Source organism: Dendrobates tinctorius, unplaced genomic scaffold (genome assembly GCF_039654945.1).
Source record: "Dendrobates tinctorius isolate UK_male_01 unplaced genomic scaffold, ASM3965494v1 ptg000084l, whole genome shotgun sequence".
Taxonomy (NCBI): domain Eukaryota; kingdom Metazoa; phylum Chordata; class Amphibia; order Anura; family Dendrobatidae; genus Dendrobates; species Dendrobates tinctorius.
This window is the reverse complement of record NW_027361752.1, coordinates 40,014,613-40,031,567: the sequence shown is the minus strand read 5'-3', so window position 1 is coordinate 40,031,567 and position 16,955 is coordinate 40,014,613. Positions and strand designations below refer to the sequence as shown.

At 43.9% G+C, this 16,955-nt stretch overlaps 1 protein-coding gene across 6 annotated transcripts in view; it reads right to left on the bottom strand.

Moving 5' to 3' along the window:
* The window catches only part of TIAM1 (TIAM Rac1 associated GEF 1), a 260,582-nt gene that overhangs the window by 35,394 nt on the left and 208,233 nt on the right, over positions 1-16,955 (bottom strand). For 5 of the 6 annotated variants that reach the window (XM_073584569.1, XM_073584565.1, XM_073584566.1 and 2 more), the window contains one exon: positions 14,216-14,307. In XM_073584569.1, coding sequence (XP_073440670.1) covers positions 14,216-14,307 — 92 coding nt within the window. Of the gene's footprint in view, positions 1-5,761; positions 6,076-14,215; positions 14,308-16,955 lie in introns of those variants that run through there. The other variant, XM_073584570.1, reaches the window with a different exon arrangement.

The following is a 16,955-nucleotide window of genomic DNA, read 5'->3' as shown; positions in this document are numbered from 1 at the left end:
AATGTAACGAAAGCGGACGCTCATCTTACAAAACAAGACGACCTTGAGGTCCAATGCAACTTTATTCATGCCGGTGACTACCAAGACCAGATGGAGGACATAATGAATATAAATAAACCTTTCAGGTTGAAGAGTCTCCCAGTATGGGAGAGTATAAAACCAACAATAAGGGATCCATTATGTGATAAACTAGCATAATCAGCCATATCTAGGGTCTGGTTGTCTGGCTTAGCACTATTAGGAAATCCCAAATTAATGGAGAGCTGTCCCCATTCCCAGGAAGCATACGAGTTCGGGTCATGATGGAGGAGTGGCTAGTGATGCGTGAATGTGCTTGGGTTAAGGCGCCAACCGAGCGTCTTCTGCGTGTTCGAATAACATGTTCGAGATCCCGCAGCTGCATGTCTCGCAGCTTTTCGTCAGCCGCAACAATGGCGGGACTGCTTAACAAACAGTCAATCCCTGCATGTGTTGCGGCTGTTGAACGGCAGCGAGACAAGCAGCTGCAGGGACTCTAACATATTATTCTAGCACGCCAAGGACACTGTTCGCACCCGAGCATGGAGGATAACACTTTATCTGAGAACGTTCGCTCATCACTGTGGAGGACCCATTACATCAACAGCCCACTGACTTAAGAGGGCAATGGTTAATGCTTCAGTTCCCCCTGCGGTGGTGCTCAAAGGGAATTGAACACCGGCTACTCGTAGTTTATCCCTGATCGCTTACAGTCCTATAAGAGCAGCACCCTGTGATCAGGAGGGCCTTCTAATAAAAAGGTATTGGACAAAGTGGACAAGAACTCGGGTATTTTTATAAAAATGCTCTTAAAAGAAATTCGCCCATATGCATCTGAGTTTAGTGAGACGTCCTACAGGTCTATATAGTCAAGTCATAGTAGTACGCATGGAAGAAAAACTTACATTTTTGTACATACACCATTTTATCTGCATTTAGACAAGTGTAGCCACGACAAAAAAAAAAAAAAAAAAAAAAAAAAAACACAGAAAAATCTGATTAATAATGCAGTCAAGGATTGAAAATGGCAAAACAACTAAATTACTCCAGGACATAAACAGATATATTTGGGTTACGCGGAGCCTCATCCTAGGAAAACGAACCTAAGAAAAAAAATTAGTTTTTGATGCATCCCTTTGTAACAGTCCTAATTGATCAAACACAATTTAATTCTGACAAAGCTCTCATTTGGTTCTTACCCATTCGGTACCGTAGTTTATTCCCCTTTGTTCTTAAGAGAACATCACATTACACTGTAATCAGTGTTTCCCAACCGTTAATCCTCTTTTCTCTAGACTGCGGGGAAAACACCACAACACAACACCTGGCTGCCATAAGATGTGCGAGAGAACATCTCGAAGAAGACGTGTGCAGGATCGGATACAACAGACTCTCCCCCTTCATGGTGCAAACTTATAACTTCCTTGGTCTCAGTAAACTTCATTTTGGGCTAAACCATTGTGTCTGGTGGCTTCCTGAAGAAAACTGGTCACGGGACTTACAATAGCCACTTTAAGCAGTTGGGTTCCAAAAATCGTGGTCTTCCTCAAAGTGCTTATATACTAGATAACCTCTCTCGGTCTTTGGCGGTCTTTGGATTTACTGCTTTGATAGTTAGTACGTCAATGAACTCCAGATGCTCAACCTCCAAATCGTGACACCAGTGATAGAAATCTGTCATCCATGCTTCTTGGAAAGTCCACCAAGAAAAGATCTGAAGAAAATCACAAAAAGTTCTACAGCTTCAGGTGAAGATGTGGAGTAATGTGTGGTCACTGTGGTTCTTTTGACGGCACAATGCCACAAACCATCCAGCCGTAAGCCACACATTTGTCTTGTGAGAAAAGGAACACCAATACAAAGATTAAAGGTGACAAAAAAGCCCTTTTAAACATCTTCTAGTAAAAAAAAAAACAAAAAACTAAGATTTGGGTCTAGAGATACAGATATGTTGACAAAACCAACCAAAGGCTAAGAGAAGGAAATGTGCCAAAATAAATAACCAATTCTCAGGTCCTCACTGATTTTTCTTAGTTTTCAGCAGGAAGAATTGAAGTGCCATATCTTCATGTGACCACTGCAGCCAATCAGATTAATCAATTGTCTTATTTGGTAAGTAAGATGAGAAAGCTTGGGCTAGGGGAAAATGTGTGTAAATGGGTAGGTAGCTGCTTAGTGATAGAAAACAAAGAGTGGTTATTAATGGGGCATACTCAGATTGGGCCAGGGTTACTAGTGGGGTACCACAGGGTTCTGTATTGGGCCCCCTACTATGTAATATATTTATTAATGATCTAGTGGATGGCTTACACAGTAAAATATCAGTATTTGCAGATGATACAAAACTATGTAAGGTAGTTAACACAAAGGAGGACAGTTTGCAACTACAGACAGATTTGAGTAAATTGGAGAATTGGGCTGCAAAATGGCAAATGAGGTTTAACACAGATAAGTGTAAGGTTATGCACATGGGAAGGAGAAACAGATGCTATAATTACTTACTAAATGGGAAACTGCTGGGGAAATCAGACATGGAAAAAGACTTAGGCATCTTAGTCAATAAGAAGCTAAATTGGAGTGCGCAGTGTCAGGCAGCTGCCACCAAAGCAGATAGGGTCATGGGATACATTAGACGAGGTCTGGGGACACGAGATGAAAAACATAATTCTCCCACTGTACAAATCACTCGTCTGACCACACTTGGAGTATTGTGTGCAATTTTGGACGCCGGTGCTCAAGAAAGACATTACTGAACTTGGAAGGGTTCAAAAGTGGGCTACTAAAATGATAAATGGAGTTGGTTCACTACAATACCCAGAAAGGCTATCAAAATTAGGTCTATTTACTCTAGAAAAGAGAAGACTCAGGCTAGTTTCACACTAGCGTTTTTGAGCACAGCGACGGCCTGCGCACGGCCGCCGCTAAGCCCCGTCCCCTGCCGCGCCTCCTATGTTGTGACATCCATGCAAGCAACATCCTTGAGACTGAATCGGTTACATGCATTTAATACGTCATGTTATTTTGGCATATTTCATGTTCTTGGACAAATTTTTTTCTGATTCCCGGAAAACATACCAACTGGAAGAGTTTTAAGTGTCAGACTGGTGGAGTTCCAACAAAATTAGACGCCCTCCAATGTAGAGAACCTGGACATGTATCAACACGTTTGGTGACTCCCATTATGGTAAATGGGCGCTGCTAGGTAGAAAAGCTATGGACAAATCAACAACGAAGTCCCTGGAAAAGGTCTTCAAATTGAGGAACATTTCACTGGCGACGAAGACACAGCTCGCACATAGTTTGGCATTTTCAGTGGTAACATATGGATACGAGACAATAAACAAGACAGATGAAAAATCAACACCTTCTGAATGTGGCGCTGGAGAAGGACGTTATCAATGCCAAAGATGGCAAGACGACCAAATAAATCATTTTTGGAACAAATCAAGCCAGACATGTCACTCAAAGAAAGGATCATAAAGCTACGACATGCCTACTTAGGACACATCACACAAGGAGAGTAATCTCTAGAGAAGGACATCAAGGTTGGAAAAATAAAAGGAACAAGTCGTAGAGGAAGACCAGCAACCCGATGGCTTGATAATATCAGTAAAGGTGGAGAAGACCCTGGTGGACCCATGTTGGCTTACACAAGATTGACCTTCCGACAGATTGAGCCATCAAGTCACCATTGCTAGAGATCTGGCTGAAGGCAGTAAAATGGAAAAAAAAAAACCTGCTCTAATATCTAAAAGGTAACTTCCATTCTTAGGTCATCACTAAATTCTCTCTGAAGGAGTCTCATAAAAAGACGACATATTGCAAAAGAGCTCGGACCCCCAAGGATGCTGAGAATGAAGTGGATGCCAGTACTCCTGGTCAAGTAAGTACTGAAACATCACAGTGGCATTCTTTTTCTCAAGGTAACTCACTCAGTCAGAAACTAACAGATCAAGAAACGATAGGAATGTATACCACAGCGATGTGCCATGACGTTATGTGATGAGATGATCCCTTCAAGAAAAATATGGCCCATTAGTCATATTCCTGACCTGTCATGGTGGATTACGTTCTGTAGAGGATGGATGTGCTGCAGGTTTCTGCACGGATAATACGCAGGGGTCATACACAGTTACAGTAACTGAGATTACACTTCAAAGCAGAAGTGATTCTGTCTAGTAATGCAAAGCAAACATTACCCAACTTCACACGTCTGTGCCGGCTCCCCCGGGGCCATTCACACGTGGCTTCCATTACATTAGCACGAGAACTGGGCTCTAACCTTTACAACTCATCAGGATTCATAAGGGAGCAGATTATGATCGCCGAGGCGTAGGACGATCACGACTACAAAATCTTAAGATACTAAGTGCTACAAACATCCCCGAGCATTGACGGTCACAGTGGGTCCTTACTGACCCTTAGAAGCCACGACACACAGGATGGGTCATCCCATTACATTCGAGAAGTTACCACTTTACCCACCACTATGCAAGGGTCCCATAGGCATTGTCTGTCCAACCCATTTCTGTTGGATCATCCACGTATGAGATATTTTTATATGTTCTTGGCCCTCAGGGGAATTTAGTGGAATTCATCTGAACGATATGTGTATCTATGGCAGCGCTGCCTGCACGGTGCGGCGCTCAGTGATGTCAACCTGTCAATCTCCGAGGCCCCCGGGAGAAGATGTTCATTAACAAGTATTCCCATCTATAGTGTAAAGAGGTTATATCGCACTCTCCATTTATTTTAATCTTTGTTTTAAAATATATCTATGTATCTGTATGGATAAGGTACATCTACAGAGATACATCTATATATACGGTATATTTAACGTACATCTATTCTTCACATTTTTTATTTCATTGGTGGAAATCAACAAATGGCAGGAAGAGGCTTAAACATCACATCGAAAGGTTAAGAGATTTCACAGACAAAAAGATCAAAATAAAGATATTAGATGCGAAAATGTTCAGTAAAAACGGGAAAAGTGATCATATCAAAGTTTTCTTTTCTAAGTCTATCAATTGCAACCAAGTCCTATAGCTAAGAGCAGCAGATAAAGGGTTCAAGAAAAAAAAAAAACATCTATATATTACACATACACCTTATATAATGCGTGGAACATATAGAGATCTATATATCTACCGGTACATACTACACATACACTGTACGCACACATCATACGTCTACACACGCACACGTCACACATTACACAAACATTATACATCTATACACAGTACACAAAATCATACATTATACACTGAACACACGTCATACATCTATATACTGTGCATGCATGTGTAGACACATCTGTGCACACAATTTTACATATATACTGTACACAAAAAAAGCTGTCCATCTCCATACTGTGCACACACGTCCTACATACTGCACATGCAATACATACACCGATACGCTATATATTTTATATAATGTACACATAGAACACATTATACATCTATGTACTATACCCAAACACACAATAGTCATACATCTACACACATCACTCTCCATTAGTACCAACACAACCGCAGCTCCAAAAAGTCAAAACGCCACAATCAGCTCTGCTACGTATGTAGATCTGAATCTAGCGACAAAAATCGACATAAAATAAAAATTTCTCCACATCGTTAAATCCTAAGAAATGGAGCCATCATTAATCCCTTCTCTGACATTACGGAGGATCAACATATCCATCACTTGCAGGCGATAAGAAGTGAAGCCTGTAATGAGATACCTTGTGCGGGATCACCTGGCCATCGCCTCATCACCTTGTGCGGGATCACCTGGCCATCGCCTCATCACCTTCAGCTTTGGAGGGGATCCACCACTGCCTGATACCTAGTGAGGGGCAGGCGGGAGACGGCAGAGGATCTGCTCCTACAATGTGCACCCTCCTCGCAGCGCAGGGTAGGTGCGGCAGGCATGATAAAACTTGATGCTGCCTGCGGCTGCTGCCGGCAGATTGTGGGTTACACGCACAGGAACATTCTTCTATTCAACCAGGGTCATTATTACTTCCAGGGAATTTCGAGAGCTATAGATGAGGATTTGTGCTTGTTCTTTCTAAAGAAGGAGGAGGGGGGGGGGATAAAAAAGGAGGCTTTATTTATCTGCCAGACGGGTGACTGCCTGTCAGTGCCAGCCATCAATGTGGCGCTCAGGCCCCCTCTGCGCCAGAACAGATAGCATTGCATTTACTGCTAGGCAGGAACAAGCTAAAAATGCTGGGGAGCCATATAAAGTAACATGTGATTAGTAGAATTAAACAAAGCTAAATGCACACGCTCCCTATATGTGCAGGAACAAACGGAAAATTAGGTGGCGATCACTTTTTGGGGGCAATTTTCTTTGACGTTCTATTCAGCACCCAAAATTTTCTACAATGCGTTAAAGGGGACCCGTCACTGGATTTTTCTTTATTTTTTTTTTATTTATACTGAGCAAATCCCTCTAATTGTCGCTGCCCCACTGATTCTGGAAGTATTTCTTTTCTTTTTTATGTGCCCTCAGTTCCAAAGTTAGGCCCCCTCGGTGAGAAAGCTGCAAACGTTCCCTATCGCCAACTGGGCGTGTACAACAGAACTGCTATGTGGACCCTGCCATGCTCTGATTGGCCAGTGTCAGAGGAGACACACCCACAGAGAAGTTCTGTGGTACACGCCCAGTTGGTTGATTGGAAACATTTGCACCTTTATTAACAGGGGCATAACTTTGGAACAGAGGGGCACAGAGGAAAAAAAAAAAAACTGTTCCAGAAATCACTGTAGCGGCGGCAATTGGAGAAAGGTGTTCAGATTAAAATAAAATATCCAATAAAAGGAAATCTAAGTCACTGTACATTCAGGCAACTTGATCTCATGTTAATGTAGTACACACTATTTATTTAAAGGGAATCTGTCACCCCATGGACGATTTTGATCTATTGCTATGGGCATCAAGGGTGGACATACTGCCGATGCAGCTGCACATTGGCCCAGAAGTGGAGGGGGGCCCCCTGCAGGGCAGCTAATAATGAAGACAATCTGGCCTGTTTCTCTGGCCCGTGCAGGGGTGCGATCCCTGCAGCTGCGCTGCTTACAGGAGAAAGTGGCAGTGGAGCTGCAGGGACCCGTCTACTTCTGCCCAGCGCTTCCCGTCTAACACAGCCACACGGCTGGATGACGTCAGCTGATGATGCTGCGAGGGATCTTGCAGAGGCTAGTGTTGGGTTTTTTGTTTTTTTTTAACAATACATTGGATGAGGTGGCCGAGAGGGCGACGGGGGAGGTGGCCGAGAGGGCGACGGGGGAGGTGGCCGAGAGGGCGACGGGGGAGGTGGCCGAGAGGGCGACGGGGGAGGTGGCCGAGAGGGCGACGGGGGAGGTGGCCGAGAGGGCGACGGGGGAGGTGGCCGAGAGGGCGACGGGGGAGGTGGCCGAGAGGGCGACGGGGGAGGTGGCCGAGAGGGCGACGGGGGAGGTGGCCGAGAGGGCGACGGGGGAGGTGGCCGAGAGGGCGACGGGGGAGGTGGCCGAGAGGGCGACGGGGGAGGTGGCCGAGAGGGCGACGGGGGAGGTGGCCGAGAGGGCGACGGGGGAGGTGGCCGAGAGGGCGACGGGGGAGGTGGCCGAGAGGGCGACGGGGGAGGTGGCCGCACAGAAGATCGATTCAGAAACTGCCCATACAAGGGCAAACAGTTTTTGCGTAACCTCGATTGCACAGCGCATGCACGGGATTACAGCAACGACCAGGTCAGTAGGACGCTCATGGGAGTGGAATAGTAGAATGAAGTAAGGATACAGTGATTCCTTCCAGGCACCGCATGGCCCAGAGCCAGGAAGAAATCATTAACATAAAAGATTATAAATCAATTTCTCAATGTCTACACCACAGCTATGAGGCATACAGGTAAGACTGGTTTAACCGTTCAATTACCTATATGCACATAGTAAGATCAAAATCGTCCAGGGGGGTGACAGATTCCCTTTAAAAATTATCTGAAATTTAATTTCTCAGTCCTCGAAAAAAATCACACTAAAGTAATGGCCGCTAGATGTCTAACTTCCTGTTAAGTGTAATCAGTCTCTAGCAGAAGAAACACTGAGGTGGATTACAGGTTAAAGCGGACAATCCAGATGCTTGCCAGAACGTGGGATTGTGGGATGGAGTGGAGGGTGGTGAGGGTGGTCTGGCTTGTGTCGGCACTGAACAGGACATGGTAGGGCGTCGCTCAATAGCACGTGAAGGGGCGACGCAGAGGCAGAGCTCAACACCTTATCAGTGCGAGCCTCTGGGGGTGCTCAACAGGACGTGGTGGGGTGGCGCACAACATGTCGTGGTTAGGTAGGCCTGAGGCGGCGCTCAACAGGACGTGGTAAACAATTGCAATTGCAGAGGCAATGCATTCTGGAAAGTGAGAAAAGAAAAATTCTTGTTCCTATAGTGTTGGTAGCTTACTGTTGAAGCGTACCAGAGCAACCACTCAAAAAAAATAGTCAACGGCAAATTACACAGGATGAGAATACAATTTGAGTCAGTGCCTGCACATATTAGACTGGCATGTGCACCAAAAGCAGCGAGACAACAGCACAAGGGCCCTATCTACCGCTTTGGTGGGAAAGCTCCAACAAAGCCTTTGAACAATGTTCTCAAAGTTTATTCCGGTGAGAATCTCACTGTGGGCAGGACAATTTTTACAACTCCATGCTTTACAAAACTTGGCCCACACAGGAGCAGGTGAACATGGGGTTTCTACAGAATGTTCTTCTTATGAGGCCAAAAGCAACATTTTTCACATTTAAGTAAAAACAAGAATATGCCCCAAAAACCGCCATGAAAACCATCTAACGTTAAATGTAGATGCACATGAACGTCATTGACCCAGCAGAACCAGCCTCTAACCTCAGCATCGGGACTGCGGATTTAGCTTATAAGCAGCAAGAGTCCAGTAAACCAAACAGATCCACCAACCAGAGCCATAAGAGAAGGTCTTTATTCAACTGGGCTGCTCACGGCTAGTGACATCGCAGCCTGGTGGAGCCAAGAGCAGCAAGGACAACCATCCTACAATGGTGCTACGAGATAATGTACCACTATTGTGAATTATAAGATTACCACTCCGAGGACTTCTAGCACCACGAGAGGCTGGACATAATGAGGAGACTCCTAACATTCTTATATTTTACATAAGTTGACACATCATACCTTATATACAAGAAATCACACAGACCAAAAACAACAAAGGTAAAAGTCAATAAAACTAAACTACTTTAACGGTAAGAAACTTTATAAAAACTTTGGTCAAAATATAAGTAATCTTTTCCAAATCTGCATCTTTGGATAGAGGGGAGGGGGGGGTTACCATCCTTAAAAAGCCATTGTATTTGGAACCATGCCTTTTAAATTAAACTAGGGAGAAAATGAAAAGAAAAACCAAGATAGAAAGCAACAGACTGAAAGAGTGGGAGGGGAAAGAAATGGGGTGGCGAAGGTGGGGAAAGGGGTGGCAAAAGGGTGGAGAAGTGGGAGAGACGGAGCAATAGAAAAAAAATTAAAAAAAGGGAAAATGAAAAATAAAAAATAAGAAAAAAATAAAATAAAATAGAAAAGGGAAAAAAAAAAGGCCAATTCATTAAATAGATTGGCCACTATTTTTTTTTTTTATTTATGTCCTGTCCGTAGGATAGGCCATCGATATATGACCGCTGTGAGTGGGACAAGTGGTAGCCCGGCTTATCAGCAGTTGCCAGTGTTGGTCAGAAGTTCTCGGATGCTGCCGATACACCGCTGCGCCGTCAAAACTACAGTGGTTGCGGCGGCGTACTACAGATCCACCTCCCTGAAGGATCAGACAACTTCCGGCAACAGCTGATCTGCCGGGTGTTTGCAACGCTGCACATGAAACTGGTGAAAACACCTTCGTGAATCAGGCCCATAGAGTTACAGAAAGAAACAGGATAGAATGAGGGAAACAGAGGAAGAAACAGTAAAAAAAGAAAGCAACAATGAGAGATTACGACTTAGAGAAAGAGCGATAAACCATAAAAATAAAGAGTGAGAATGTGCAAGAGGAACAAGGACAGAAAATCAAAGCGTGAATAAGAAACAGAAAGGGTTAACTAGTAAAGAATGAAAGAGCGCGAGAATGAAAGAAAAAGGTGAGAAACAGTCACTGAAAGTGACATTGAGAGTGCAAATGAAAGACAGATTAGAGGTAGCGAGCGCAAGGAAAACAGAAACAGATTGCAAAACAAAGAGAAGGAAACAGAAGAAAAACACTGACAGCAAAAAAAAAAAATGAAGTGAGAGAAAAAAAAAAAAAAAAAAAAAAAAATATAGAGTGAGACAGACCGCGAAGCAGACACAGACTTACTATGAGGAACGGTGCGAGACATGTGCACTGTCGGACAGTTCGGCAGTAGAAGAATGAGACGCAGGATGTGAGGAGGTTTCTATTCCTCTGGACACGCAGGAAGCGGCTCTTCACATTTCCCTTCCTGCAGCTATTGATAACCCTCCATCCTATGCACGGCAGTGTCACCGCTATACAGTCTCACTGCAAACACAACATTTCTCCTGAAAACACCCCTGAATAATAATGGGTCTCTTCAGGGTTTTATATGTAGAATCTGATTCCGGGAAAGCTGGGTGACTACCCATATGGGCACACTATAACCTTCGGGGAGGGAGGAAACAGACTTCTTGGCAGGAGCAGTAAAGGCGGCCATATTGATAGTCCCCCAGCATTCCTGGCAACAGAACATTTTCCAGTAGTATACAGAGTGATTGATTTCTCCGATGGGTTACCGGTGGTGCTTAGTCTCCTGTAAGGCAATGGCTGCAAGCTGCAGCAGGATCCCAGAATATCTGCCATTTAATACCGTGTCATATTTTCACACAGAAGTAGCAATTAAATCAGCTAAACACATCAACCCCAAGTCATTAACCTATAAATTACAAGCAATTAGCTGCTCCAAGGCTTCATGTCTAATGGCAGGAAGTCACCATGAAGCTGAACCACAGCGAGCAGCCAGAGGCAATGGCGTAAGACTTCCAGCCAATCAGATGGCGCCGACCCTGCATTGCCGCTGTGCACCATATCCAAAAAACTTCAACGGCGGGACATAAAAATAAAACAAATATCTATCTCTCTCTATATACACTGCTCAAAAAAATAAAGGGAACACTTAAACAACAAAATATAACTCCAAGTAAATCAAACTTCTGTGAAATCAAACTGTCTACTTAGGAAGCAACACTGATTGACAATCAATTTCACATGCTGTTGTGCAAATGGAATAGACAACAGATGGAAATTATTGGCAATTATCAAGACACCCTCAATAAAGGAGTGGTCCTGCAGGTGGGGACCACAGACCACATCTCAGGACCAATGCTTTCTGGCTGATATTTTGGTCACTTTTGAATGTTCGTTGTGCTTTCCCACTCGTGGTAGCATGAGACGGATTCTATGACCCACACAAGTTGCTCAGGTAGTGCAGCTCATCCAGGATGGCACATCAATGCGAGCTGTGGCAAGGTGGAGGGGGCTGTAGGAGGGCAACAACCCAGCAGCAGGACAGCTACCTCAGCCTTTGTGCAACGAGGAACAGGATGAGCACTGCCAGAGCCCTGCAAAATTACCTCCAGCAGGCCACAAATGTGCATGTGTCTGCACAAACTGTTAGAAACCAACTCCATGAGGATGGCCTGAGCGCCGACGACCACAGATGGTGGTTTGTGCTCACAGCCGAACACCGTGCAGGACGCTTAGCATTTGCCAGAGAACACCAGGATTGGCAAATTCACCACTGGCGCCCTGTGCTCTTCACAGATGAGAGCAGGTTCATACTCCACACATGTGACAGACGTGACAGTCTGAAGACTCCGTGGAGAGCGATCTGCTGCCTGCAACATCCTTCAGCATGACCGGTTTGGCAGTGGGCCAGTAATGGTGTGGGGTGGCATTTCTTTGGAGGGCCACACAGCCCTTCATGTGCTAGCCAGAGGTAGCCTGACTGCCATTAGGTACCAAGATGAGCTCCTCAGACCCCTTGTGAGACCATATGCTGGTGCGGTTGTCCCTGGGTTCCTCCTAATGCAGGACAATGCCAGACCTCATGTGTCTGGAGTGTCAGCAGTTCCTGCAAGATGAAGGCATTGAAGCTATGGACTTGCCTGCCAGTTCCCCAGACCTGAATCCGATTGAGCACATCTGAGACAGCATGTCTCGCTCCATCCACCAATGTCACGCTGCACCACAGACTGTCCAGGAGTTGGCAGATGCTTTAGTCAAGGTCTGGGAGGAGATCCCTCAGGAGACCATTTGCCGCCTCATCAGGAGCATTCCCAGGCATTGTAGCGAGGTCATACAGGTACGTGGAGGCCACACACAATACTGAGCATCATTTTGACTTGTTTCCACATTAATTTTGGGGGGTCTCTCCAAATCCAGGCCTCCATTGGTTCAAAAATTTGATTTCAATTGATGATTTTTGTGTGACTATGTTGATAGTACATTCAACTTTGTACAGAACAAAGTATTCAATGAGAATATTTCATTCATTTAGGTCTAGGATGTGTTATTTAAGTGTTCCCTTTATTTTTTTGAGAGTGTGTATATATATATATATATATATATATATATATATATATATATATATCTCTCTCAAGACTTTGAACACATTTTATAAGTGGTCATAAACTTGTAAATAACTCATGTAAGAATAAAGTTATGTTAAAACCAAGCACACCATTGTTTTTCTCATGAAATTCTCAATAAGTTTGATGTGTCACATGACCCTCTTCCCATTGAAAAAAATAAAGTTGGAGCCAAAATGGCCTACTTCAAAGTGGCCACAACTCATCTTGAAAAGTTTCCCCCTCCCATATACTAATGTGCCACAAACAGGAAGTTGATATCACCAACCATTCCCATTTTAATTTAGGTGTATCCATATAACTGGCCCACCATGTATGTATGTATATATATATATATATATATATATATATATATATATATATATATATATATATATATCTCTGCCAGCATAATTTCACAAAAAAACAAGTGAAAATGAAACTCAGTCGCGCTTCTAGGTGACCCTATAAATACAGATATATATGAAAAGTGTAGCCTCATACACCACCTACATAGGCGTTACAGGATGGCTCATCCTAAGGCCTGTTTCACACATCCGTTTTTTGCATCTGTTTTTGTGTGAAAAAAACAGATCCGTTTCCGTTTTACCGCAAACTGATATGTTTTTGACAGATCCACGGTAACCGCTAATGGAAGTCTATGGGACCAAAAAACGGATCCTCCAAAAAAATGGCGGATCCGTTTAACGGAAAACGACGGATTTGGACGGATTTTAAAAAAACAGAAGTGTGATCCAGGCCTTAGCCTCCAATTCATGGAGAGATATGTCCATAATTCAGCACCCAGAGGAGTCTATGCACTGCATAGGTTTCATGTGCAAGTGTATACAGTGACTGCCCTAAATCCACACATGGTCTACCCCCCACCCCACCAGTACAGAAGGCGTTTGTCCTCTAGGTCCCCATCCACAGAAGAGTCAGCGGAATATTTTAGCATGATTTGTCTACCAATAGAGTCAATTTGGGCCTCTCGACTCTCCGGCAAAAGATGAAGCTGAGGAGATCAGGATCGGATGTTGTGAATTTAATCACCTGAACCTCCCGTTCTCCAGGCAGATCAGCCTCCGACAGCGGAATCTCCTCCTGAGAACACAAATCACTCGGCTGAGCTTAGACATGGTTACAGGGGAATCTGGAGAGACAGGAGCCGGCTGGCAGTCATCTAACGTGTATGGGCATCTTATGCTCCACATCTGACCTATGAAAATATGTTGGTAATGAGGAAACCCTCGCTGCACAAATGTCCAAGTCTCCCTACAAACGCGCTGGCCAAGAAGGGGAATTAGGACTGTTCACTGGCTTAGAAGCAACAAAAAAATAAAACGGCACCAAGCTTCTGTATATAAATCACCCAAGACATTAATGTTTCACAGGATTTGTCCAAACTACCAATTATTTATGTCTAACAAAAACCAACATGGCAACTAGTGTAAAAAAAACTATATACATTAAAAATAAAATAGAGTCAGTTCCAGCAATTTTCTGCAAAAAGACAACACAATTTGTGACTCTTCACATAACACCGTGAAATCAGGAGGAGGGCTCTTACTTTGTTTATTGCATCGGTCTCGTCTGACACCTCCAGCTGGACTTCTATCTCCTCTGGTGTGGTCTCGTTGCAGGTGTCGTCTTCACTGCAACCTGCGAATATGAAAATAAGTGGTGGCATTAGTGATAATGTACGGCAGCCGAGACCGCCCAGGGGCACTGGATTCAGCCTCATGTCTATGTGCCGTGTCCATTTTCACCTTGAAGACTGAACCTGCTGCGAACACGAGACTCCTGCAAGCAGAAGATGGAGTCTAGTGCTCCTCTAGACTGTAAAGACGGCTGATCGATACATGACAGGAGCATTCATCCTTCCACCTCTCGCAACATAAAACTGTCAAGATCAATTACTCCATCCCTCCATGCAACCCGGCTTCCTTATCTGACCTCTCCAAGATATTCTTCAATGAAGAAAGCAGAAATCTTAAACTGACTAACCCTTTAATACTTGGTTGATTTTCAGTAGAACATTCTTTGACTCTTAATTAGTGATTGGCGAGAAGCATTGTTGCTCGGGTCTCCCTGAGCATGCTCAGATGATCTGAGCATTTTGGAGTGCTCGGAGATTTATTTTTCGTCATCTCAGCTGCATGATTTGCGACTTGTAGACAGGCTAAATACATGTGGGAATTCCCTAACATACAGGCATTCCACATATGTATTCAAGCTGTCTAGCAGTCGCAAATCATGCAGCTGAGGCAACGAAACCTAAATCTCCGAGCACGCCAAAATACTCGGAGACCACCCGAGAAACGCGTATACGCGCTCATCACAAGTTGTAAACCACGATTCATATTCCAACGTTTACAAAAGGGATACGGTACCCCATTTATCTTAATATATCTTTCTAGGGGCTGGAGGTTTTTTTTCTCCTGATACAGAGCTTCAAACCCTCAGCATAGATGCATAATGAAGTTCTGTTACCACTAGCGGGTGCTAACTGCATATTGTGTTTATTAACAAGTTTAATGTTTCAACAGCAAGCTCTTGAGCTCCCTCTATTGGGGCAGAACATTAGCATTCAACTTCACAGCTTTGCAAGGGATTTGGAGCTCTGTAACAGAGAAATGGAGCTCTAACTACAAATGCAACTAATCTCGGACACAGAGCAGATTTTCAACCCAGACTAAGAACGTATTCTATAATTTGTGTTAAAAAAAAAAAAAAAAAAGGAGTAAAATTGGTACCGCTGTGGGGTCCATTAACAGGCAAAGTGATTGAAACTCCTATTTTAAGCGGAATTCATCCTCCAGCCTGTGATGCTGCCAACCTCATGGCTTCATGAAGAGCTGTCTGAAGGGGGTTTAGAATAACCACTATAAATATGTCTGCCCAGATCATTTAATTGCTAAAGCCGACCATACGTATTGAAAAGCTGTTGGAGAAACAGTCAGATGACAGCTCTTTGCCGGCCGAGCGTTCCTTTGTTCTATACGATTGAGCTATTGCCAGAATCAACTGGCATCAGCTAATCGTCCTGCCAAAAAAAAAAAAAAAAAAAGTCAAAGGAGGATAGGTTGACCGAATACCATTCACCAATTCTTATGTCCCCTAACCTGATGTTAAGGAACTGTCAAGAGGTCACATTACATTACGCGGTCAGATGATCGTGCCGAAATCAAGACTAGAGTTTTATTTGATGTTTATGGTGGCCTTCATAATCCGCACCATCAGCTAAGGTCAGCAGGGGGTACCAGAGAGTAACAATAAGACCCCTCCTAGCAATTAAAGCTGTGGTCTGGGTCGGTTGTGTATCTGCTACATATCCACAAGCAAATATCTTTACCAGTCTTCACTATCCAACCTGAAGTCTGTCAGTTGGCGTTATTATAGATAGCAGCGTGGTGGCACAGTGGTTCGCATTGCTGCTTGGCAGCGCTTAGAGTTTTGGGCTCTGACCAAGGAACCATCTGCGAGGAGTTTGTATGTTCTTCCCAATGTTCTTCTGGATGCTCCAGTTTCCTCCCACAGTCCAAAACCGTGCTGCCAAGTTAGCCGTTTCTTATAGAACTTTTTTTTTCTTTTTTGGCAGGCGCAGATTATAAGACTGCAAGCCTTCTGGTCATATCTGGCTGTTAGTAGCTATAGTAATACATTATGGAAGTTATCTGGAGTTGCTTCTGTTACGCCACAGAGACATAAGGAGCTTGTCTCACAGCAATCCATACTTCAAAGTGGTTGTAGACTACAAGGAATTATTTGCAAAAATAGGCCCATGGTGGTCTTAAAACAAAAAATAAAACATACCATACTCGGCTACCATTCCCCAATTTTACTGTCCGTGTCCTCCGTCAGATTTCTGGTTTCTTCTTTTAACTAGCTGCAGCGGTCTACTGACATTCCTCATATGAAAAAAGTCAGGAGACTTGCAGAAGACACCAACAACAAATGAGGATCTGTGGGGTCCAGTAAGAATCATAGAGTTGGAAGGGACCTACTGGGCCATCTGGTCCAACCCCCTGCTCAAAGCAGGGGGTTTTGTTTTTCAATTTTAAGAGACAATGTACCCCTTAGGGGTGGTCTTCATATAGAAGCTATCTTTTTGAGAGGTTTCACTAGGAGTTGCAGAATCTAGGAGTTGTGGGGGTCTGGTAGGAAACTTTTTTTTTTTTTTTGTTCTTTTAGTTTGTTTTTTTAATTAGGGGACCGCCATGGGCCCACTAGAAGCCAATTTTTAGAGCTCATCTTTACAAGATCTTTACTATATCAGGATTTGCACCTTTTCCCACAAATTTTGCACA